General features: G+C 29.8%; 2 protein-coding genes across 3 annotated transcripts in view; one reads left to right on the forward strand and one right to left on the reverse strand.

Moving 5' to 3' along the window:
- The window catches only part of LOC134695444 (uncharacterized), a 41471-nt gene extending 34736 nt beyond the window's left edge, over nt 1-6735 (forward strand). For both annotated transcript variants that reach the window (XM_063556696.1, XM_063556697.1), the window contains exon 7: nt 3280-6735. In XM_063556696.1, the coding sequence (XP_063412766.1) occupies nt 3280-5324 (2045 nt within the window). In that variant the 3' untranslated portion in view covers nt 5325-6735. The remainder of the gene's footprint in view (nt 1-3279) is intronic.
- Nucleotides 6243-15806, reverse strand: LOC134695446 (uncharacterized). The gene is made up of 3 exons (XM_063556699.1): nt 15583-15806; nt 10002-10186; nt 6243-7973 (listed from the first exon to the last, which is right to left on the reverse strand). The coding sequence occupies exons 1-3, from the start codon at nt 15802-15804 to the stop codon at nt 7430-7432; spliced, it is 951 nt and encodes a 316-aa protein (XP_063412769.1). The 5' UTR covers nt 15805-15806; the 3' UTR covers nt 6243-7429.
- Between the last annotated feature and the right edge of the window lie 9777 nt (nt 15807-25583).

Here is a 25583-nt window from a genome sequence, read left to right on the forward strand (position 1 = left end):
TTAATCCAAACTTGGCCACAATCATCTTTGGGGTATCTAGTTTAAAAAATGTGTGGCGTGACCTGGTCAACCAACCAAGATGGCTGCCACCGCTAAAAATAGAACATAGGGGTAAAATGCAGTTTTTGGCTTATAACTCAAAAACCAAAGCATTTTGAGGAAATCTGACATGGGGATAAAAATATTTATCAGGTCAAGAACTATCTGTCCTGAAATTTTCAGATGAATCGGTCAATCGGTTGTTGGGTTGCTGCCCCTGAATTGGTAATTTTGAGGAAATTTTGCTGTTTTTGGTTATTATCTTGAATATTATTATAGATAGAGATAAATTGTAAACAGCAATAATGTTCAGCAAAGTAAGATCTACAAATAAGTCAACATGACCAAAATGGTCAGTTGACCCCTTTAGGAGTTATTGCCCTTTATAGTCAATCTTTAACCATTTTTCATAAATCTAAGTAATCTTTTACAAAATCTCCACTGAAACTACTAGGCCACACCACAATCATCTTTGGGGTATCTAGTTTGAAAAATGTGTCCGATGACCTGGCCATTCAACCAAGATGGCCGCCACGGCTAAAAATAGAACATAGGGGTAAAATGCAGTTTTTTGCCTATAACTATGAAACCAAAGCATCTAGAGCAAATCTGACAAGAAGTTAAACTGTTAATCAAGTCAATATCTATCTGCCCTGAATTTTTCAGATGAATTGGACAACTGGTTGTTGGGTTGCTGCCCTCCAATTGGTAATTTTTAAAGAAATTTTGTCGTTTTTGGTTATCTTGAATACTATTATAGATAGCGATAAACTGTAAACAGCAATAATGTTCAGCAAAGTAAGATCTACAAATAAGTCAACATGACCTAAATGGTCAATTGACCCCTTAAGGAGTTATTGCCCTTTATAGTCAATTTTTAACAATTTTCATTAATTTGGTAAATTTATGTAAATTTTTACCAAATATAGTTCTCTGTTACTAATGGGCCAAGTTCATGATAGATATAATTGTAAGAAGCAAAATCGTTCAGTAAAGTAAGAACTTCAAACACATCACCATCACCAAAAGACAATTTTGTCATGAATCCATTTGTGTCCTTTGTTTAATATGCACATAGACCAAGGTGAGCGACACAGGCTCTTTAGAGCCTCTAGTTAATTAGAGTTATCTTTCTTTGTCCAGAATAGTAAGCAAGAAATATCTAATTGTAAGAATTTTTTTTATTTTGAGTTATCTTTCTTTGTCCAGAATCAACTTAAATCTTTGTTATATATATATACAATATACAATGTATATTCACTTTTTACTACCAACTGATAAATTAAAATAATCTTTACCATTCAGTGATAACAAGCAGTTGTTGTAATCTTAATATTTTATGATGTATTTAAATGAGTAGTAATTGTTGCAAACTCCATTAGAAATTTTAATTGAGATTAGTTTTGGAATAAGGGAAAAAGGGATGTGATTAAAAAAAATGGGTTCAATTTTCTCATTTGAAATTTCATAAATAAAAAGAAAATTTCTTCAAACATTTTTTTGAGAGGAATAATATTCAACAGCATAGTGAATTGCTCTAAGAGAAAACAAAAATTTTAATTTCATTAGAACACATTCATTCTGTGTCAGAAACCTATGCTGTGTCAACTATTTAATCACAATCCAAATTTGAGCTGAATCCAGCTTGAATGTTATGTCCATACTTGCCCCAACCGTTCAGGGTTCAACCTCTGCGGTCGTATAAAGCTATGCCCTGCGGAGCATCTGGTTTAAGATTGTCTTCAAAACTGTTTGTAGGCAATAAGACCAATAAAAAATTTATTACAAATGTAAGTAAAAATTGAGAATGGAAACGGGGAATGTGTCAAAGAGACAACAGAAAACAGCAAAAGGCCACCAGTGGGTCTTCAATACAGCGAAAAAGTCCTGCATCAAGAGGCGTGCTTCAGCTGGCCCCTAAACAAAAATGTATACTACATGTACAATTTCAGTGATAGTGGACGTCATACTAAAACTCCACTCCTAAATCTATAAAAGAAACTAAAATTGATTAATCGGACAACTTTAAATAAATGTTCCTTAGGGGATTTAGTTTATAAATTGTATCCGAAGTTTTCATCCATCGACAAACATGGCTGCCATGGCTTAAAATAGAACATAGAGCTCAGATGCAGTTTTTAGCTTATATCTCAAAAACTAAAACTGTTACAGCAAATCTGACATGGGGTAAAATTGTTCAATTGGCCCAGATCTAACACTCTAAAATTTTCAGATGAATCAAACAACCCATTGTTGGGTTGCTGCCACTGAATTGGTACTTTTAACGAAATTTTGCATATTTTTGTTATTATTTTGAATATTATTATAGATAAATATAAACTGTAAACAGCAATAATGTTCAGCAAAGTAAGATCTACAAAAAAGTTAATATGACCAAAATTGTCAATTAACCTTTAGGAGTAATTGCCCTTGAAAGACAAATTTTCACAATTTGTCCATTTAAAAATCTTCTCCGCTGAAAAACAAGTGAGCAATTCAGGCTCTTGAGAGCCTCTTGTTTCTTAAAATGTCCTGTTCCAAGTCAGGAATGTGCACTTGTTATCTCATAGTCTGTTTTTATACAACCGCAAAAAAATATTTCTATTGTATAATGCTATGATGTCCCTGTTGTCGTTGTCAGCTACGGCTTTGGCGTCTGAAGACATTTGGTTTCCAGACAATAACTTAAAGTAAATGGATCTCTTTGAAAATTTAACAGAAGGTTCAATACCACAAGCGAAAAGGTTGGGGTTGATTTTGGTGGTTATGGTACCAACGGTTTATTAGTAAGGGACCAAAAACAAGCATTTTTTTAGGGGGGCATTATAACTCTGTTCTTTTATCATTGTTCTTTTATCAATGTTCATGTGATAAGGTCAGTTTCTATGTTATAACAAGTTATTTATAGCTTGAAAGGGTATTGCATCGTTTGTTGATGTGGCATTTATCAAAAGTCAATCAAGCAAAAGGTTCTATCTAATCACATTAAGTATGAACCCCAAATATGTTGTTTATACACAAATTGGTCAGCAATCCATCAACACAAATAGCATAGATTATATTGATCTGTTACTTAGCTGGTTGGTTTTAGTAACAGGTTAATCAGGGACATTAAAATATTTGGACTGAGAAAGGGGCATGGAGATTTGTAAATGAATATCCAGGCCTATATCTTCAGTTCATGGTCAAAATTAAATTTACAAATCAGACATCAGCTTGTACAAGTTCTTTTCTTTACAGCTCACCATGGACAAGAAATAAGAGAATGGGAGCAAGACCAAACTACCTTTTTGGAAACCAGAGCAACACGTCGCATAATAGAATCTCTACCCTCACATAACTGTAATGTTGTGACAGGAAGCTCAGGTTGTGGTAAATCTTCAAACATACATCATGCTGCCTTACACTTACGTAACAGTTTTGGATTTGAGATAATACCTGTCTTAACAGGACCAACAGATATTATGAATTATTATAATGAAAACAAAAAACAAGTGTTTGTTGTTGATGACATATCTGGAAAGGAAACAATAAACACACAAACATTACAGATGTGGAGAGATTATTCAGAAAAAATGGAGAAAATATTTAAAGATGTAGAAACAGATGCCGGAGGTAAACATGATGGCAAGGTTTTTAAGGTATCGAGTCCAAAATTGCTGATTTCTTGTAGACTGCATATATATAAAGAAACACAGTTTCAACGTATTTCATTTTTCACAAGAAATGAGTGCAATTTATTATCACCCGAGTTGTGTTTGCTGGAAGATGAAAGAATGCATATGCTGCAGAAGTACCTTCCTGATGACATAATTTACAATATAGGAGAAGTCACAGAGAATGTTGATTACTTTCCCTTGCTTTGTAAATTATCAAAAGACAAAACATCTGAGGAAGTCAAGAAACTGTTTACAGCTCCTTTAACTAGTATTAAAAAGAACATAAACAACATTATTAATGAGAACAAAGAACACCTCTGTGCTCTTACTCTGTGTATCATATTTAGTGATAGATTCAATACAGATTGGCTGAAAAAAGGATCAGTTTTAGTTAATAAGAAGGACACACTTGAGGACATTGTTAAAGAATTTGACATAGACTTAAGCAAAGAGAAGCATAGAAATTCTTTAAAAGATGGTTTTTCAACATTAAATGGCACATATTTAAAACTGAAAGGAACAGAGTATAGTATGATACATGACAAGATCTATAAAATGGCAGCTGCCATCTGTGGACAACACCTTCCAGAAAGTTTTATCAAATATGCTACCCCTGAATTTATTAAGAACCATTTCATCTTCAAATCTATAACAGAAATTCAAGAAAAGGAGGATTTAATAGTACTATTGAAAGATCAAGAAGAAGATTATTTTGAACGACTGTTAAGTGACTTAAAAGAGCATGTTGTTACAAGCACATTCAATAATGCACAGTTATTTAGTCAGACATTTAGAGACAAGTTAATAAGCTTTTTAAGAAAGAGTGATGTAAAAACAGTATTAAAGAGCTTTGATACAGAAAGTTGCATTATAGACATTAATTATGATGAACTAGAATATAGAGATAAGAAGAAACACTTTAATACGACACCTTTAATAGAATCAGCAACAACGGGATACTTTGATATTGTTGAATTTCTAATTGTTAATGTTAAATGTGATGTGAATAACGCAGACGAAAGAGGCAATTCCCCTTTACATAAGGCATCTGAAAGAGGACATACAGCTGTAGCTAAACTTTTATTAGAGAACAATGCTGATGTATCTCAGTGTGATGTGGATGGTGCGTCCTCGTTGTTTTGGGCCTGTTATGGAGGACATAAAGATACAGTAGAACTGTTACTTCAGAACAATGCTGATGTCAATCAGTATGATAATGAAGGTGTGTCACCATTGCATGCGGCCTGTATACAAGGACATACATATATAGTAGAACTGTTACTTCAGAACAAAGCTGATGTTGATCAGCGTGATGAGAATGGTTGGTTTCCATTGTATTATGCCTGTGAAGAAGGACAAAAAGATACAGTAAAACTGTTACTTCAGTACAATGCAAATGTCTCTCAGTGTAATGAGGATAATAAGTCTCCATTGTATGTGGCCTGTAAACAAGGAGATACAGATATAGTAGAACTGTTACTGCAGTTTGATGCTGACGTCAATGGTGGGCATGGTAGTCCTCCAGTGTATGCGGCCATGATAATGGGACATAGAGACATAGTAGACCTGTTACTGTCTAATGATGCTGATTTTGATGATGCTGATTTTGATGATAAATTATTTTAGATAGGTTGAAAATGTTAGAAGCAAAAGCGATCAGAAATTGAGAATCGGCATAAGTTATTATGGGACCAAAACAATTTGATGACACTGAAAGGGATTATTGCCCTTAAATAAAAATCGTTTGACATATATTTATGTTTGAAGCATTGAACTCAATATCGATATATGTGTATATTATGATACAATCTAGTTGTAAATCATTCTTTTTTCAGGCCATCACGGGTCTTGATAATTCACATCACTACAAAAGTCCAAAAGTCTGAAAAGACCAGTTTTTGTCTCGATTTGCATGAACTTTTACTCGACAATCTCAAAAAGAATGAATTATGTCTTAATTTTTCTTGACAAATTCTGACTTGTATTAAATAAGTATGAAATTTACTCGACATATTCTCGACATTCTGAATAATGTCTTTAAATTTCTCGACAGATTCTCGACATTCTTTTTTTTCCTCATTATGTCTCGACGGATTCTCGATATTCTTTTTTTTTCTCATTATGTCTCGACGGATTCTCGACATTCTTTTTTTTCCTCATTATGTCTCGACACATTCTTAACATTTTGAATTGTGTCTTAATTTTTCTTGATATATTCTTGACATGCTAAAATCTGTCTTGAATGTACTTAACACTAGGTCAAACTAGTTTTCCAATTGTTAAGTTAGAGTTATTCCCCTTAATGAATTAAAGCAGATTATTTTTTCTTTGGAAGTGTAAGTGTAGATAGTAGTATGTAAATCTATATTAACATTTTTTATGCATTTGTTAATCCTTCGTATAATAAATAAAACAAAACTCTAGGTATAGGTTTAGTTGCTAGCAATAACATTTCTCTTTTCTAGCTAGCAATTTTAATCATGTTAAAACATTATAAATAAACATATATATTATAACAACAATATTCAAACAAAACAAATTACAAAATGTCCAATACATTATTTAAATGGACTGAAGTCATATTTGATATTGTAAATCATACATTCTGTGAAAAAATAATATAACATAACTGAACCCCACCTTTTGAACCGCCAAAGTATGTCTTTGCATATTTTACCTATATATATCTTTTCCCAAAAACAAGAACCTATTATACAACTTCTCTCACTAACCATTTTTGAACTTATAAATACTATAACAATAACACAGGGAAAACCCAAAGTCTCGACAAAAAGAAATTTATTTTTTTCCTGCAAGATGACAAACAGTAAAGTGACAATTCAACATTCAAAACATATTTGCCAGTTAACAATAAAAATACAAGACAACTAAGTTAAACAATAAACAAAGTATTCTTTGTGTTTCTTATCTCCTTAATTTAACTTGTTAAAGGGTATTTTCTACTCTGTGTAAAAATAACCAGCTTTTTACAATACTATTACAAATTGATTTAATATAAATAAAGGGACTGAAAAAGCAGAAAACAAATAATTGGTCTGTGTGCGTTTTTTCAAGATAAATACATTGAAAATTTGTCAAAAAATAAACATTGTTCTCAACTTTTCCTACACTTAACATTGGCACATTTTTTCTTTCAAAAACCATGAAAATATAACAAGAATTTCTATAGTTTTGTAAACATATCATTTTTAACTCTATGTGATACATTTAAGGGAAAAAAGTCGTAGTTAGTGTGCAAAATTTTTAAATGGTAGTTCATGGATAAACTTTTAAAAACAAAGCTATAGGATTCCCAATTACTGGCAAGTTTTAAGATAGAAGAGGAGAGAACAGTCTTAAATGAATTAAATATATTTTTATTCAATGAGTACTTTATATTATATATCTTAATTGAAACCTGAAATATTTACATAAATATATACAAAAAACAATCAGCTAGCTTAACCTATAATCAAAACTGTTAACTTATAGATATAGGAAGATGTGGTGTGAGTGTCAATGAGACAACTCTCCATCCAAATAACAATTTAAAAAAGTAAACAATTATTAGTCAATGAAAAGCCATCAACACAAAGCCTCGGTTCATAAAGGGCCCTTAAATTACTAGTAAATTTTGATAAAATCTGAAAATAAAATTTAAATGACAATAAGATAACATATTTCAAAAGTCAAACTTTACATGTTTTTACAAAATTGTCTACTAAAAAAGACTATTTAGTTTTTTTCTTTATTGTCTGTATTAGCTGACCCTCTACTTGATCTACTTTGCCCAAGCAATGAAAGACAGTGTTCTTATGAATACTGTCTTTGTAAAGTTTACCACTACCCAACTTCCATGTTGAAAGCTTAGGCCCAGCTTTTTTTAGGTAGGTAATGTCGACTCTTGAGGTCCATATCTTTTCCACAGTTGCAAAGTCATACGTCTTGCCGCCACTTGCAATGCAGACATTGTCTCCTACTTTAAAATAAACTCCTAAACTGTTTGTCTGTGGAAGCTGTTCTGTTGTATGAGAAGAGACTGATGAAGCAGGAGAAATCATTGGAGGTTGAGTGGGTGAAGTTTGTGGAGAATTTGCTGGAGTAGATACTGGAGACAAAGCAGGGGAAGATATGGGTGATGTTGTTGCGGAACTCACAATTGAAATATTCCTTTGTTTGAAGGATGCCCTGGGTTGTTTTGGTGGTATTACTGCCTCTCTGGCTTTCTTCCACTGCAATTTTCTAACACTACCGCCAGTTGCTATGGCTAACTCTCTGAAATAAAAAAATAAATAATTAGTTTCTCTGTACTTCTATAAACCTAAGTTTGTAAATATTTATACAGATTTTCTTTTTATAAGTAATTTGTTTTTTATATAGTTAACTCGTCAACTGAAATGTTATTATTTGTTTTAGCTGTTATGACTAATGCATCAACATTTCAGAATATGCTGCATTATAACACACATCTTTCACTAGTATATAACTTAAAATATTGAATTGTTAACAACAACAAAGGTGTTTAAAATAACAATAATAATAACTGTTATCATATTGCATAAAAGATTCAATTATCTCCATTTTTTAGTTGGTGTCCAATGTTAGCCACAATGGGGAAATATTAACATCAGAGGGTGAAAGGGTCTTTTTTAATTTTTCATAATTAAACCATTTTATTTTATAGAAATTTGGGAATAATAAGCAAGTTCACGAGTCTTCCAGACTTCTTCATTCTATTATTAGGATCAGGAACTGACATTTCATAAACAGAATTCTTATTTTGATTAACTGGACGATTTTTTTTTACTTCCATATCTCATATATATTGCGTACACCTTTAATTCACGGTTTGCATGATAGTTTAAAAAGCCAGTACCGGAAACATGGAATGTAACAACTGAACAAAAATCTCAGAAGACCTCTAAGAAGTAAAAAGAAACTGGTATCATCATCTCATTCTGTAAGGTAAGTTTATTTGCCAGTATTTGTTTCCTGTTTCTTTAATTGTTTGTATAGAACAGAAGTGGCAAAGGTTCACTGAAGATATATCTATCAACAACTGTTAATTTTATTAACATTTCCATATCAACTCTCTGAGTAAACTATGTCACTTATTCACTTGTCTAAAGTAATCGATAGCATGCAATTCTGTGATTTATATACATGTTATTTGTTTTCAATTTTAAGATTTATTCAGACCATTTATTGGATTGTTAAGCAGGTGTTACTCTTGGTCTTCTTATAACTTGTTATGTAGCCTGGCTTATATATAACCTGATTAAGGGGGCTCGTGGGTCTAAAACTTTTTTATTTATATGATATAGGATTTCGCTATATTTTTCTATTTATAAATGAACTTTATCTTATTCTTAATAGATAAATAAAAAAATTTGGTCACCATTCATTTCGGCTCACAATCTTCAAAAAAAAAGCATACATTTTTTGTAAATGTCCTTTTTTTCTGTCAAACTTATAATGAGAGAAACAGTAATATCAAAATAGAATTTTTTTTTACAGAAATCAATTAAACTTATACAATTATTTAATTTATGAACAGCTTATTTGAAAAAAACAATAAAAATATAGTTCACCGATGATTTAAAAAAAATATTTCAATTTTAATGCCAAAAAATGGCATTTTTGCATCAAAGGGAGATAATTTAGAGCTTTTTCAATGATATTTACATTTTAAATGTCACCTGGGGCCAACACAGAAATATTTTTTGGAATGATTTTTGTACCATATGATAAAGTACCAATTACTAATTAGGATAATTAATAAAATTTGTAATGAAAAATAATTTTTTTAATTTTTTCTGAAAATCTCACACCCTCAAGCCTCATTTAAGAATATGTATACATGTGCTTGTCCCAATTCAGGAGCCTGTAATTCAGTGGTTGTCATTTGTTTGTGTGTTACATATTTGTTTTTCGTTCATTTTTTTACATAACTAAGGCGGTTAGTCTTCTTGTTTAAATTGTTTTACATTGTCTTATTGGGCCTTTTATAGCTGACTATGCGGTATGGGCTTTGCTCATTGTTAAAGCTGTACTATGACCTATAGTTGTTAATGTTTGTGTCATTTTGGTCTTTTGTGAATAGTTGTCTCATTGGCAATCATACCACATCTTCTATTTTATATAACTCAAGAATGTTGTATGCTACGCCCCATTATTTTTTAAACACATTACAGACAAACATGTACTGACATTCTTAAGGTCAAAGGTAAACTTAACACCCTTTTGACCTGGTGGCAGGAGCATGAATTGTGCATACACTTCTTAAAACAAAATTATACTCACTTGGTTTTTTCATATCCCTTTTGGTTGTACATTCTTTTTCTGAACCTTGTTCTAACTTTTTCTCTGGTTCTAGGTGTATCTGGTAGATCATTAATGAAGTTGATAACTTCCGAAACACTGTCCTCAAAAGTTTTGTCAGATGTGCTGCTCAGTTTGGTTGTATGGAGGACACTGGTTATCTGGTTCTACAATGATGAACAAATATGATAAAATGAATGATAATATTACAGAAAGAAATTAAGGAATAAGTTCTAATACAGTTCTAATGTACTGACATTCACTTAGTGTGACACACTATATTTTCAATGTCCAATAAACCATGAAACTTGGTCAGAACACTAATTTGACTTACAACTAATAAGGATCAGGAGCCTGTTATTCAGTGGTTGTGGTTTGTTCATGTGTTACATATTTATTTTTTACGTTCCTTTTTTTTACATAAATAAGACCGTTAGTTTTCTTGTTTGAATTGTTTTACATTGTCTCATCCGGGCCTTTTATAGCTGACTAAGCGGTATGGGCTTTGCTCATTGTTGAAGGCCATACGGTGACCTATAGTTATTAATGTTTGTATCATTTTGGTCTTTTGTGGATAGTTGTCTCATTGGCAATCATACCACATCTTCTTTTTTATATGTTCTAAAAGTTTAAAGTAGCTGTGACTTAAACGTCATTGAAATCTACCTTGACCGGAAACTTTAACAAGAAATGATGCGACAATCTTTACTGACAGAAAGATCTAGGAACATGGAAAATAGAGAACATAGAAATAGCAGATGGGACATTAAAATTGACATTTATTTTAAAACAACAAGAATTATCAATTTTGCCCTTAAAGGTCCATTTAAGGCCATAATTACATGCCCAGGTTCATCTTGCAATTTTCAGTGTTTGTATCCAATTTTTTTTCTTTCTTAGATGTGACCATAAGTGATAAATTGTTAGAGAAGTGATGTTGTAATATTAAAAATATGCAACAATCTTATCATTTTCTTGCAATAAATTGAAAAAACTTCATGAGACTTTCTATGAATTATTACTTAAACTCTTATATCAGTTTTAAAATTAAGAAAGAAAACGGTGAATGTGTCGAAGCGACAACAACCTAACCATAGAGCAGACAACAGTTTTGTATAATATGAGATTTAAATCTAATAATGAGTAATTATGACTTATGAAAGTTTTTACTCCAATTTCATGGTTCACTGACCTGATCCCTATTTCTGTTATATATATAGTCATTGTGCTGTCAGTTTATTTTTGATATATGAGTTTGGATATCCCTTTGGTACCTTTCCCCTCTCTATTCAGGTGCAGATACAGCTATTTTTTGCTCCCAGGGGGGTCAAAACCAAGAAATATGTCTGGGCCTTTTATAGCGGACTATGTGTGTGGGCTTTGCCCATTGTTGAAGGCCATACAGTGAACTGTAGATGTTAATTTCTGTGTCATTTGGTCCTTTTGAGAGTTGTCTCATTGGCAATCATACCACACCTTCTTTTTTCTATTAAGGGGGCTTGCAAGTCTAAATAATTATTTTTTTTCAAACATAGGATTTCACTATTTTTCTATAAATAAATTATCCTATCCTTAATGGAAATAAATAAATAAAAATATGTGGTCACTGTTTATTTCAGCTCACAATCTACCTTTGAAAAAAGCATGCATTTTTTTTAGGTAATGTAAATTCAGAAATTATTGTGAGTTTTTTATTATTGCAATTAATGCGACAGAGTTGTAAACGCAATAATTAAAAATTCACATTTTGTAATATTCTAACTGAATAAAGCATGACTTTTCTCAAAATTGTAAAAATTAAAATCGCATTTAAGTTTAAAATGACAAAATCGCAATAATACACACGCAATAATTTCTGAATTTACAGTACTTTTCTATTGAACTTATAGGAGAAAAAAGGTAAAATTGAAACAAAAAAAGAACCAAACTACAGAAATGGTTTAAATTTTACAATGTTTAGTTTAAGATCAGTTCATTTGAAAAAAATATAGGTCACTAAGGCCAAAATAAAAAATAGGTTTGTTTGCCCAAACGCTACCTACCCAGAAAAAAGCTGCCTACTCAAATTCTTTTATTGTCCTGATTTGAAGAAGTTTTTTTTTAATCAAATAGGCATGAAGACTTACTAACATCTGATACTTCAATTTCTTTTTTTGAAATAAAAAAAAGAAAATGCCTACCTACCTACCCACTGTCTCAACCTTTGGGTAGGGTTTGGGCAAACCAAAATATTTTTAAGTGTGGCCTAATGAGTTAAAAAAATTATTTTAATTTCTATGCAAAATAATGGCGTTTTTTACCAACGAGGGAGCTTTTTTAATCATCTAAAAAATTTAAAAGTCATCTGGGCCCAAAACAACTGTTTTAAAGTAACAACTAATTTTAGATGTAATTAATAAAATGTTTAATGAAAAAAACAAATGTTTCAATTTTTGCAGATTTTTTTGTACCGTTGCATTAGCCTCCTTAAGAACAAATTCTTAAACTGAATAATGAATATGTCATAAAAAGACAATATTTAAAGATCTTGCTTTTATATATTTAAATTATAAAATCTTGTATCTTTTTTGTCATTAGCATTTTGAAATAAATATGTTCACTGCAATTATTTTCATTTTTCTGTGACTTTAAGTCCTTAGACTTCTTCCTGCTTACCTAAAAGTCACATAGTAACATTTGAGTTTCCTTGATACATTTTGAATCTTATTTTGAATCTTTTAAATTTTATTTCAAATTAACTATTAGGAGATACTCATACAATTTTACCAAAAAAACTGTTGAAAAATATTAATCATTAATATAAGAAGATTTAATAGGTATCTGGAACTTACTCAGTATATTACACCTATTTATTCATAATCATAATGAAATGTATTCATATTCTTCATTATTAACAAAAGCTAGGAGTAAATTTTTATCAACGAGTGCAATACTTAACAAATAGCGTATAAGATTCAGCTGAAAAAAAGCTTTATTTTTTGTATGTGGTAAGAAAATTTCAGGTGTATTAATTTTCTCTGACCCAATACATGTGTAGTTTCATATCTTCATGCCGTAAGCATACATTATCCATTTGAACCATTTTCTTTATAAAAAAACTTAGTATTGTTTAAAGTTTTCAAGAAATAAAATTAATTCATTGGCCAAACAATTTTATTTCAAATATCATTCATTAAGTTATAATTCAAAATTAAGTGAAACCTTAATGGCATGTAAAGAAAAAACAGATTTATTTAAAACTAAGAAAAATTTCTACTTAAATACAAAATATCAAAGTACCCTATCATTAAGTGTTTAAAACATTTAAAATAGATCAGTATAATAATAATGAAGGGTAATATGCATTAAAAGAAAGGCTTTATTATTTTTTCATAATTTCATCATAATTTTTCCAATTCATTTTATTTTACTTTAATTACATTTTAATTCACTCGTTAGTAATTTTCACACCTTTAAATGATCAGTGTACAATTGATGAAGGTAAGAGTTTAATCTTATCATTTTGATCTTAATTTACATCCACAACCTTGACATCTTTATTGCACAATATATTAGATCTTTAAATTTTTTCACACCTTTCGTGTATTACCTATAGTTAGAACTTTTTGCAAAATAAATTTTATTACTTCATCAACCTGATCAAAGGTAAATATTTTTTTAATCCTTTGATTGATGTTTTTTATCCAATCATGAAACAGCATCATTTTACTTTTACCTATGTTTAAAAACTCATTGGCCAATCAGAAAGTCTTAAACATAAACATAAGTAATGCCATATAAATATAACCTCAATTATTTAATTGAAATCCATATCTCATTATCCTGTCAGTGCATAAATGTTGTTAATCTTGTTTCTTGTATTAAACTATGGTTGTTGCAGTTCCTTTCAAATATGGTGAGTAGACTTTATTTTTTTTCAACTCATACTTGAATATAATTATACTGATTATTATATACACTCGCAGCAGAGACAAAACTAAATAGATTTTGATGTTTATTTATGGTTAAAAAATTAAACAATTAGTGAGATACCTTTGAAAAGGCTTTTAAAATATCTAAAGAATAAATAGGGACAGTTAAGGCTATAATACAAACAGCAAGATACACAAGTAGATTCCTTCAGAAAATGCACTCTTTCAGAGTCGCTTCCCCTCAAAATGCATTTTCGAACAAAAAACATTGTGCTATATATATTATAATGATCCTTAGAAACTTGTAAAAATATGAATATAAAACTTTGGCAATTTTTCTTCTAAATAATTAAGTTCTTTCATATTAAAAAGCAGATGTGGTATGATTCATTATTGCCAATGTGACAATTCTCCACAAGAGACCAAATGACACTTAACTAAATAATCAATGTACAGTCTACTACAATAAGCAAATTTAGGCCAAAATTGCATAGACGGCTATAAAAGGCCCCGAAATGACAAGTGTAAGTTACAGCATGTACAATTCAGTTTTATTTCATGGATTTATTTATATTTAAATATTCAAAGTTTTAAGTGCATGGTATAGACTTCTGCTATCAGAACTGAAAATATATATATATTTGAAGGTCATACATACTGCCTGTTTTACCTAAATAACTTATAATTTCTTCAATTACAATTCAAAAAGTATTTAAAATTAGCAGGTCATTTAAATAAATATTGACACATAAGCAAATAAAACATTTTTAGATAATTAATTTGTATAAATGGGGCTTAATGCTAAATTGAAGTATTTGATTATTGTTGAAGGCTAGGCAATGTCAGTCACATTTACCTTCCCTATAAGAATAATTCTAATTGATAAATTTCTCATTATCATGGCTTGTCCTGAATATGTATCTGAACTACCACTGAATGTTTAAAGCTAATCTATAATTTGACACTTATTGGATAACTTTAAAACTTAAATTATACTTTTTTAAATGCTAGAAAATGGGGGAAAACATTAATAAATTGATATATTTATAATTGCTGAATGTTTAGATTTTCTGATTATGGTTAATTCAGACTGATCATCATCTTTTCAACTTTAAATGTGTTGTTTCTGTTGATATACAATGTACAAATTGTAGTATGCTCCTGAATGGTAGTTTTGATCATGCTAAATTAGTACCAGACTAATACAGTATAATAATATGTTACTTTCTTTCATTGAACACTCTCTATAACGAATGCATAGACCATTATCAATCATACTGATAACTCATTAGTTTGAAAATATCACTTCTAAATGTATGAGAGGATATTTCTGATATGATAAGACTTGTTTTACTTTCTAATAGAAATAAATAATATTAAGATCACATCCGACAATATCTAATCCAACATTCTTTTGATTATAAATGTCTTTAATACAAATTTCCTTTTTAAGATATTGGTTAGAATTTAGTTAAGAAAATAAAAGTACTTTTTTTTTTAGAACAGACCCTTAATTTTTTATATTTTTTCAAAGTATGATAGTATTACTACATCTATCATGTCTATACAAGAATGCAATATTACTTTTATTATGTTCAACTGATACTCTTCAATAAAGGTCTAGTAAAATATAAAATACATAATTGTCTTACCTGTAATAGCTTAAAGGCAGTTGTTTTTGGTTTGAAGTAGTCTTCAGTAGTCATGTTGAGAACTAAAATATCAGTCTGTGTACCAACACTTTCTTTGGTCAGATTACAGGCACACACTAGTCCAAAAGCCATTTGTACAGCACAGCACTTGCATCTTAGATCACATTTTGGTGGCTGATCTCCTCTGTCAGATTGTGTATTAAAGTTCTGTAGTGTGGCCATATATAGTTATGTCTTGAGAGGAAGGATTTAGCATCTGAAAATTAAATAAGAAATTTGCAATGTAAATTAAATCACTTTTGTATGCATAATAAAATATGGAAACATGATAATAATTTCAGTGAACTCTTAAAAGATTCAGTAAATTAAGACTTGAGCATAGACATCCTTTTTGATAGACTATTTTATTATCGTAGTCATAGCAATTATTTGAGTATTTTGCCTTTGTAATAGAACAATAATAATTAACTAAGAAATTGTTATTTGCCAAAGATGTGGAAATGTACAGAAATATCACAGTCAAGAGTACTACATACATGTACAAGTTACTTTTATTTTATTTATTTAAAGAAGTTAATTAGTAAGATACGTGTACTTTTAAAAATAAACATACAACTTTGATACAAGTGTATTTTATTTAATTTTTCTAATATATTATTTTATTGGCTAATTTAGTTACATGTATGTACCATAGACATTAAATTTTTTTAACTTATACAAGTAAAAAAAGTCAAACTATCTTAATTTCTTTGAGATTTTTTTATCAAACATGAGTGTCTGTCCTTTACCATATGTTTACAGATGTCATTATTCAACATGTATGTTTAATTTCCTCGACAATGAAATTTGAATCTAACAAAATTTACTTATAAGTAGACACAAATAACTTGTACTAGAAGTACCCCTGTACTAGAAGTAACCATGACTGGTTTCTTAAAAAAATGGTTGTTTTTATAATGACATATTATTGCAAAATGACTTATTAATTTTAGATATAAATTGTTAATATCAATGATAGATTAGACCGTTGGTTTTCCCGTTTGAATGGTTTTACATTAGTAATTTTGGGGCCCTTTATAGCTTGTTGTTCGGTGTGAGCAAAGGCTCCGTGTTGAAGGCCGTACTTTAACCAATAATGGTTTAATTTTTAAATTGTTATTTGGATGGAGAGTTGTCTCATTGGCATTTACACCACATCTTCCTATATCTATAGACCCTCACTTCTCACCATTTACACACTCACCAGTCTTTAGTGTAACCATCTTAACTGTTTTACCCTGGACAAAATAGTTTTAAGTTTATTTATCATGTTTATTTAGCTAATTAACTATATATATATAAATATACTCTTTAAACAAAAAGTTCATATTTCCCCATCTCAGTGTTTTAATATCATTCTTGTTAGTTGTTTGTATTAAGTAATTATCAACACAAATTATCATAATACATTGTTTAAAAATTTAAAAAAATCAGATTTATATAAAGAAATAGGATGAGGTCAATAACAATAAAATTACAGATGGAAACAAGGAATGTCACAGAAAAACAACCCGACCAAAGAGTAAATAATTTATTTGTGAAAGAAAAAAGTAGCACAACATGTTTACATGTATGTATTGTTAAAAGAGAAAGCTAATAAATAATTATGACTTTTGAGAAAGATCTTTGGAAAAAGGGAGATGGTACAGATGGGATAATCTCTGTTAAAAAGATATAAAAAGTACTAGATTTTGAAACACTATATTTGTCTACTATAATGCCACTTCTGAATTTCATGTTTAATTGTCGACTTAATTCCACCATATGATAATAAAATGTAGATACTACTTTTTGAAACACTAGTGTGATTTTGCTGGGAGCAAATAAAAAGAAAATTATGCCTGTCAATATTTATTATTAAAAAAAGTTCTTGCTTGGCTTTAATTAATGGGAAAAAAGTCTGCACTGCTTAAAAAAACTTAAGTACACATATGATATTTTTTTTACGAAATCAATAATACATGTACATATCAGAGTTGATATTTCAACTAAAATGCATATATTTCAATATTATAAAGATTTAATTTTTGTGAAGGAAGTCAACTTAGGAACACTGATTGGATCCAAGGGTACAATATTTTTTTTTTATCTATCTATGAGTCATCTGCAGTGTGTATATTTCCAAATTCAATTTTGAAACCTTTTGAAATATTATATAAATATTCATTAATTTGGTGTTAAATGACCGTGGGCATCAGACTTCAGTTATGTTTTTACTTTTTTAAAGCTTAGTACATTTGATTTTTATCACAAAGTATAGAAATGTTTCACTGAGAACATTAATACTGTTTCGAGAAAAAAGTCCAAAGTCATCATAATACGTCAAATTGATGGGTAAATAATTTAACTGTATATTCGGATTTCAATATAAGCTATATTGTATAAACTCCACCAAACTATTGTTCTTTTGTATTTGTTTTTACCTTTCACAATGATTAATTTAATTGGAAACTCAAGAATTCAAGTAGAAACAAATATTTTAACTGGGTTATTTGCCTTATATTTGCTTTGTAATTCCCTAAATGTATCACTTGGATATTTCTCTATAGCCATAATCTATTAAAATAAGAAATGTTAAATTGTCCATCTAAGAAAAAAAAAAAACCAACCTGAGTTGAGGCTTAATTTGGATAGAATTTATATTCTCCTGTGTAAAGAATTGTTCACATTCTTGGCAATTCATTCAGCAAATATTTCAATATCGCTTCATTTAGTAGTTTCTATCTTTTTTTTTTATATCAGGCATATATACATTTTTTTCATCTCAACTGTTTGCAAGGACTTTTGTTGGAAATTAATACTCCCAATGGACATAATTAGCTGTATCATAGATTACGTTGACATTCTTTTAATGCTCAAGAATTTAATTTTACACAGGTAACTTTTATCTAAAATAGGTAAATCTTCTGGAGTAAACAACAACTTTAAATGATAAATACTACTTCATAACTTTTGACCTCACGTGTGTAGTAAAATTTGTTGATTGATGCATGTGGCTATTCTAGTAAATGAATTAATCTACTAAGCGAGAGCACTTAGCCCTTTTTGAAAGGCTAATGCTTGTTTATAATACAATTGAAATTATTTTCTGTTTAAGCATTTGTTTACCATACGTTATGCTATGTTTAATTTACATCATTTTTAGTTTTCAGATATTTTGTTTATTACAGACAATGCTTAATAATAATGTACTATAAGCAATTTAATATTTTTTATGCCCCACCTACAATAGAAGAGAGGCATTTTGTTTTCTGGTCTGTGCCTCCGTTCCTTTGTCCGTCAGTTAGTACGTCTGTGAGTTTGCTCGCACCACTTCAGGTCAAAGTTTTTGGTCAAGGTAGTTTTTTAAGGAAGCTGAACTTGATACTAAGTACACTTGTTGTTTATGATATTATCTTTCCAATTTTAAAGCCAAATTAAACTTTTGATCACAATTTCACGGTCAACGTTTCAGAGAAAATGAAAGTGGGAGTTTAAGGTTTAAGTTTTTGGTCAAGGTAGTTTTTGTTGAAGTTGAAGACACAAAAACGTATTGAAGCTCTGTATTAGGTTTTATTGGTTTACATTCATATTGTGCTTTTTTTTCTTTCATTTTTTCACAGAAATAACAAATATGTGTATAATAAATAAGAACATTTAGACCTATAAACATAATGCATTCAGATAGTGTATAAGTATATGGACTATCAATCATCCTCGCTTCATTGATTTGTTAAAGTGCTGTTATTCAATTTGATTTAAAAAATATATAGTTTTAATCTTTTACACTCTTGATTTATGTCATATTGTGTTATAGAAATGTACTTGTATTTATTGCTCTGATAAGCATAATGTGCTTAAAGTTATAAAGAATTGAATAGAATTGAATTGATTTAATTGTTTTAAAATGCACACATGAAAGGGTTTTTAAAAAAGTTGAGCCCCTCATCGGGGGGGGGGGGGGGGGGGGGGGTGTCCTAGTAATCACATAATCACCATTTTTTTGCCAATATAATCCCATAATCATTAAATATTTGCTTATCTTTAGTAATCAAATAATCATAAACTAAAGATAGTCCTAGGTAATCAAATAATCCTGAAATATTTGGCTTAATAATCAAATAATCATTAAAAAAACGGCCAAGTAATCACATAATCAATAACCCCATGAGGGCCCTCAAAAGTGTGCACCCCCCATATGTTAGTTAATCAACTTTTCACCCCACTCATTATTTGCCTAAAAAAAATTATGTGCCCGTCCATGTTTGCACTAGCCCAACCCTCATATAAATATTGCACAGTCCCTTATAGGCGCTGTATTAAAATCAATTTTCTATATTCAACACTTACATTGTATATTAACAGCATGGGACAAACTGGCTTAAGAATATATTCTTATAAATATATATATTTTTTGGTCATCTGCTTGACCATGATAATTTTTTTTAAGAAAAATCATCCCCCTCCCCCAGCCTAGTGGATAGTCCCTCACATAATTATAAGTGACTATAACAATTGAATATTGTCTACCTTTTTTGAAATAACTGAGTCCCATCTTATTATGCAAAAAGGTTAATAAACAGGAAGTTTTGTCTGACATCTTAGCTGCATGTCGTTCAGACGACAGAGCTAGAAGCTGATTCAAGGTGAAGGTTGAAACGTTGTATCATGTGACATTTTTTCTGTGTTTGCCAATCTCGTGAACATTGACAAACAGACAGATTGATTAGACAGATGGATAAATGTAGGATTTTTAGAGATTTTCTTCATTTGTTTCTCAAAGCCTTTCCTAACTTAACCTCCTTATCCAGGAGAAAATAGAAATGGTAATGTTGCACTTAAGACAAACCATTTGATAAGGAGGGGGGTGGTGGTTATAAGTTTGTTTACCTGTTTAGGTTTTGGAGAGAAAAAAATATTTGTTTTTGACCAGTAAATAGGATATGTATGTTGCATCCTCATGCAGCTGCCACTATGACTATGTGTAATATGATGCTAAAATTGAAAGAAAACAAATTGATTTTGGACTAGTCCCCAAAAATATAGATTGTTTTTGCCAAAGAAAAAAGATGTTTGTCTTGAATTGAAATCCCCCCTCCCGATAATCAAAAGGTTGCAGCCTCACAAAACACAGCATAGTTATTTATTTAGTCAATATTTATAGTGAAAAGAAAAGTGTCCATTTCAGTAGCAGATCTAGAAATGTTCACAAGAGGGGGTCCACTGACTAACTAAGAGGGTCCCTGCATCAGTCATGCTTCAGTGATTTATATAAGCAATCAATTTTTCCCACAAAAAGGGGGGTGCCCTATGTAAAACCCGCTTAATCCACCCCTGCTTTTCAATGATTTTTTTTATTTATACTTGTAGTGCATATCTTATCAGGGTTCTCTCTAAGGCAAGTCAATGAGTCCCAGACTCATCAAAATCAGTTTAGACTCATCATGTTCAAACTTGCAATTCCAAAGATGCATTAAAATTGTAAAATTTATTGTATCTACTGCAGGATTGATCACAAATTTATCTCTAAAGTTTAAATTAATCTAAATTATGTGAATTTTCCTTGCTCTAGTATTATCAAGGGGACTGCAATTATGTATAATAAAAGTACAAGAAATTAAATCACTGTGAACCTTGCTAGAGAAAGTTAAATGTGAAAAGAAGTATCTGTGAATATAAGTTTGTTTACAGAATATACAAAATAATAAGAGGTATTATTGAATGGTTTGATTAAATGACATTCAAGTGAAAGTAACTTTCTACTAGTCTTGTTATATTAGTGATCTAAAAAGTATTGTTAGTTAGTTCTCATTTTATGTTATTTCATCAGATTTTCACTGTTAGGCTATAAAGAGGCCCTAAAAATATTCATTTGTATAACATAGCAGGGAGATAACTCTTTAAAATTATTTGAATATTTAAATCACATTCAACACTTGTTTTAAACACAGAATACATATGTAATGTTAACTGGAAGAAAAACTAAGTCCATTCAAATGTAAAATATGGAAAAAATGGATTTATTTTTTACAAAATTTACTTCTGGATATTATCTTATGATCATAAATAAGCTTCTGTCCAATTTCTGTACAAACCAAGGATAGTTTAAGAAAGTTATTAAAATTTTAAAAACTTTAACCACAGAGTGAATGTAATGTTTCCCCGCAGAAAAACTGAGTCCATTTACATGTAAAATATTGAAAAAATGGTATTTTATTTTAACAAAATTTTCTTCTGGATACTATCTTATGATCATAAGGTCCAAGGACACAGTTATCGTCCTTTGGTTTTTGTTGTCTAGGAATATAGTCCCTAGTGTAAACAGTGTATAACTAACATGTTTTATTTAATACACTTTCCCAATTTATTTCTTTATATTAAATGCATGAAATATTAAGTAGGGGGATGTAATTCATGTCAAAAAAAATTTGGTGCTGAAACTTTTTGTTAAGTAGTGAATTGGACCAGTTCTAAAAGGTCAAATTTTATCACGTCTGAAGCTGTCAAACTGAATTTTACACACCCTTAATACAGAATTGTCAATATTTTGAGTTAGAGCTGGGAGAAGTTTCTATAATTTTGATATTATTTGTCTCACTGGTAGTACCCTACACTGTAAAAATATTTTTGAGAAAGAGCAGGTGCTATTTTTTAATTTGAATTTATTGTCTCAAAGCAATGCACTATGAAATAACTGTGTTCTCGGGCCAAGCTTCTGTCCAAGTTTGGTAAAAATCAAGTAAAGTTTAAGAAAGTTATTTAAATTTTCAAAAACTTTAACAACAGAATGAATATTTGTGGACGCCACCGCCGACAACTGAATGTAGGATCGCTTAGTCTCGTTTTTTCGACTAAAGTCGAAGGCTTGACAAAAACTAATGACAACATTAAAGTATTGTTACATTTTAACCTTTACTTCAACAAGGACTCATAGTATTGATCAATATTTAACCTATTTAAATACTATTTTATAAATTGTAAGCAAATCCATAAATAACATATCCACTTAAAATAATTTCACAATGATTTAAATTATATTAAATTTTTATAGACCGCAAAAATAGAATTTTTTTTCGTCGTATATTGCTTTCATGTTTGCGTTGTCTTCTGTGGCGTCCGAATAATTTTAGTTTTCGCATTCTAACTTTAGTAAAGGTGAATAGAAATCTATGAAATTTTAACACAATGTTAACGACCACAAAATGAAGGTTGGGATTGGTTTTGGGAGTTTTGATCCCAACATTTTAGGAATAAGGGGCCAAAAAGGGCCCTAATAAACAATTTCTTGTTTTTCATTTTATTACTTTAGTTTAAATAAATAGAAATATATGAAATTTTGACATAAGGTTTGTGACCACAAAAGAAAGGTTGGGATTGTTTTTGGAAGTTTTGGTTCCAACAGTTTAGGAATTGGGGACCAAAAAGGGGCCCAAATAAGCATTTTTCTTGGTTTTAGCACCATAACTTTAGTATAAGTTTATAGAAATCTATGAAATTTAAACACAAGGTTTATGACCGTAAAAGGAAGGTTGGGATTGATTTAGTGAGTTTTGGTCCAAACAGTTTAGGAAAAAGGGGCCAAAAGGGTCCAAAGTTAAACCATTAGAAGATCAGATCATAATTTTTTGCACAGATGTTTTCAAAAGAAGCAGATGTGATATGATTGCCAATGAGACAACTCTCCAAAAGCGCTGCTGGATAACTCGGACTAAAACAAAGTCGGACTATAACAAAATCGGACTTTAACTAACTCGGACTATAACAAACTCGGCCTACCATTATTCATATGCAGAAATATATTGAACCAACTCGGACTACGATTAGAAGATTGTTTTTTTTACCGATATAAAAAAAAATCTTATATATTAAAATTATATACGAATATAAATTTAGTTCCCAATTTCGTGTAATAACAGGTACTTGGGTGATTAGATAGGTGTCAACAGTACATGTGTCAGTTGTTTGTTTAACCTATGGTGATTAAAAAGGTGTCAACTATACACGTGGCATGATGTCATAATCAATTAAGATATGCATATAATAACAATTTATTCTGAGAGGGACATTATTACAATTAATACTACAAAGACAAATCAGTGGTAAATTTTCAATATATGAATATCAAAAAGATTTTTTTTTGTGTTTTTATTTTTAAATATATCGTGTTAACCTATACTGAGATGAAATTGTTTTTATAAACATCAAAAAGGATATTTTATAATTTACAACCTATATTCATGGAATGCAAGAAACATGTTGAAAAATTAATTATAATTAAACAGAGAGTGTTCATTTAATAAATATCTGTCGGTCTATCAGCATGATATAAGTATCAAAAACATTTTGACATGACCTACCATCAGAATATCATCAGTTAATGATGTTTGCTGCTCAGATTCAAATAAATAACTTTCCAAAAACTAGTATGTATGATAGGGGTTAAGTTGAGGATTAAAAAAATCAAAAAGAATATAGGGGTCAATGTGATTGTTTTTGAGATATTAGCCATTGAAATTTTGGTCAGAAATGTTCTCTCTTGACTTTTCTAGCTTTACCATTGACCAGTTAAAAGTTTTCAAAAACTATTTAATATAATTAAGATTTATAAGACTTTCACAAATGGCTTATAATTATACATGTATAAGATTTATACAAAGAAAAAATGGGGGTTCATGGTCAAATTTTTTTAAGGCATTCAAATGGATAAAACCAGAGAATTTCAAAAGCTGACAAAATTTCCAAAACATGACAAGCAAACATCCTTAAATATAATTGAAGACAATTTTGTTAAAAAAAAATTGTATCTCAAATTTGATACTAATGTTTATGTTAATCATGGATCATAGTTAGACTATACAAATCATTGTTTAAATCAAATATTATACAATTATGTTAAATATCAAGATTTTAAATACTTAACAACATCAAATTGCAAAATAGGGCCTTGCTTATGCTCAGAAAAATAAAATATGATATATAAAGCAAAGCAACATTATCTGATAATTAGAAAATATGATAAAAAAAAATAACTTTACTTCTGAAAATGCAATATTCATGTTCATATTCATAAACAGGTGAGAAAATAATGAAACTTAAATGAGTTGAAATGGTTTATTGGGTCTATAATGGTTTTGTTTGAATATAATTATTTTATACAGAGTAATTAACACTCCTCCCCTCTTTTTCTATCTGTCCTCCCAAATAAAAAAGCCAAATAAGTAACTTTACTAGACAGATTTTGATGCCTTATATTAATTATTCACATGTTAATTATTTAAACTAAGTACTATAGTGTATTTGCAACTCACCGTATTTTGCTGGTATGACATCTGACTTGTTGATCTACTACTAGTTGGCAGAGAATAAGTTGGCTGGTATTGGTGCATTATCTGGTTGTTACTTCTCACATTGTTAAGATGTGTAAAGGTTGGCTGGTAGTGACGTTGATATTCCATGTTGACAAGCAAACAATAATGTGCAAGAATTCAGTTTTACTTTTTATATAAGGTTAAAAAGATGATAATTGATTGGTTAAACATCTACTTGTGTTTTCTATTTGAAGTTTTACAGGTGTTATAATAACGATGAACATGGCTTCAATGCCAAGCTGACATGTATATGGCTCTTGTAAATTGAAAATACCATTTCTATTGTGTTTTTAATTTTATGATTGGGTTTGTGAAGCCATTCAAATATATCCTGATAGGAAACTTCAAATGATGAAAGGTTTTTTGCAAATTCATTAAATGTTTGGATTGTTTTTCCTAATTGCTATCAAAACAACATTTAAATGATTTTACTATGTATAATACATTTGAAATGTTGTGTACAAATATATTTGCAATGTTAATGATATGCATTAATTACAATCAGAAGTTTTATGTTTATAATACATTTATATTTATAATTAAAGTGTTTTTGAATAAATATAAATGTAAATTATTTATTTTCCTGCATCCTTGTGCATTATATGTAAAGCGGCT

The sequence above is a fragment of the Mytilus trossulus genome, chromosome 13 (assembly GCF_036588685.1).
Source record: "Mytilus trossulus isolate FHL-02 chromosome 13, PNRI_Mtr1.1.1.hap1, whole genome shotgun sequence".
NCBI classification, from domain to species: domain Eukaryota; kingdom Metazoa; phylum Mollusca; class Bivalvia; order Mytilida; family Mytilidae; genus Mytilus; species Mytilus trossulus.

What these genes read in the sequence shown, in the direction of transcription:
- LOC134695446 (XM_063556699.1), bottom strand. Translation starts at nt 15,804, where the DNA reads ATGGCCACACTACAGAACTTTAATACACAATCTGACAGAGGAGATCAG. An exon ending in CTGCCTTTAAGCTATTACAG is followed by an intron (nt 10,187 to 15,582) that starts GTAAGACAATTA and finishes TCATCATTGTAG; the next exon opens with AACCAGATAACCAGTGTCCT. An exon ending in AAGGGATATGAAAAAACCAA is followed by an intron (nt 7,974 to 10,001) that starts GTGAGTATAATT and finishes TTTTTATTTCAG; the next exon opens with AGAGTTAGCCATAGCAACTG.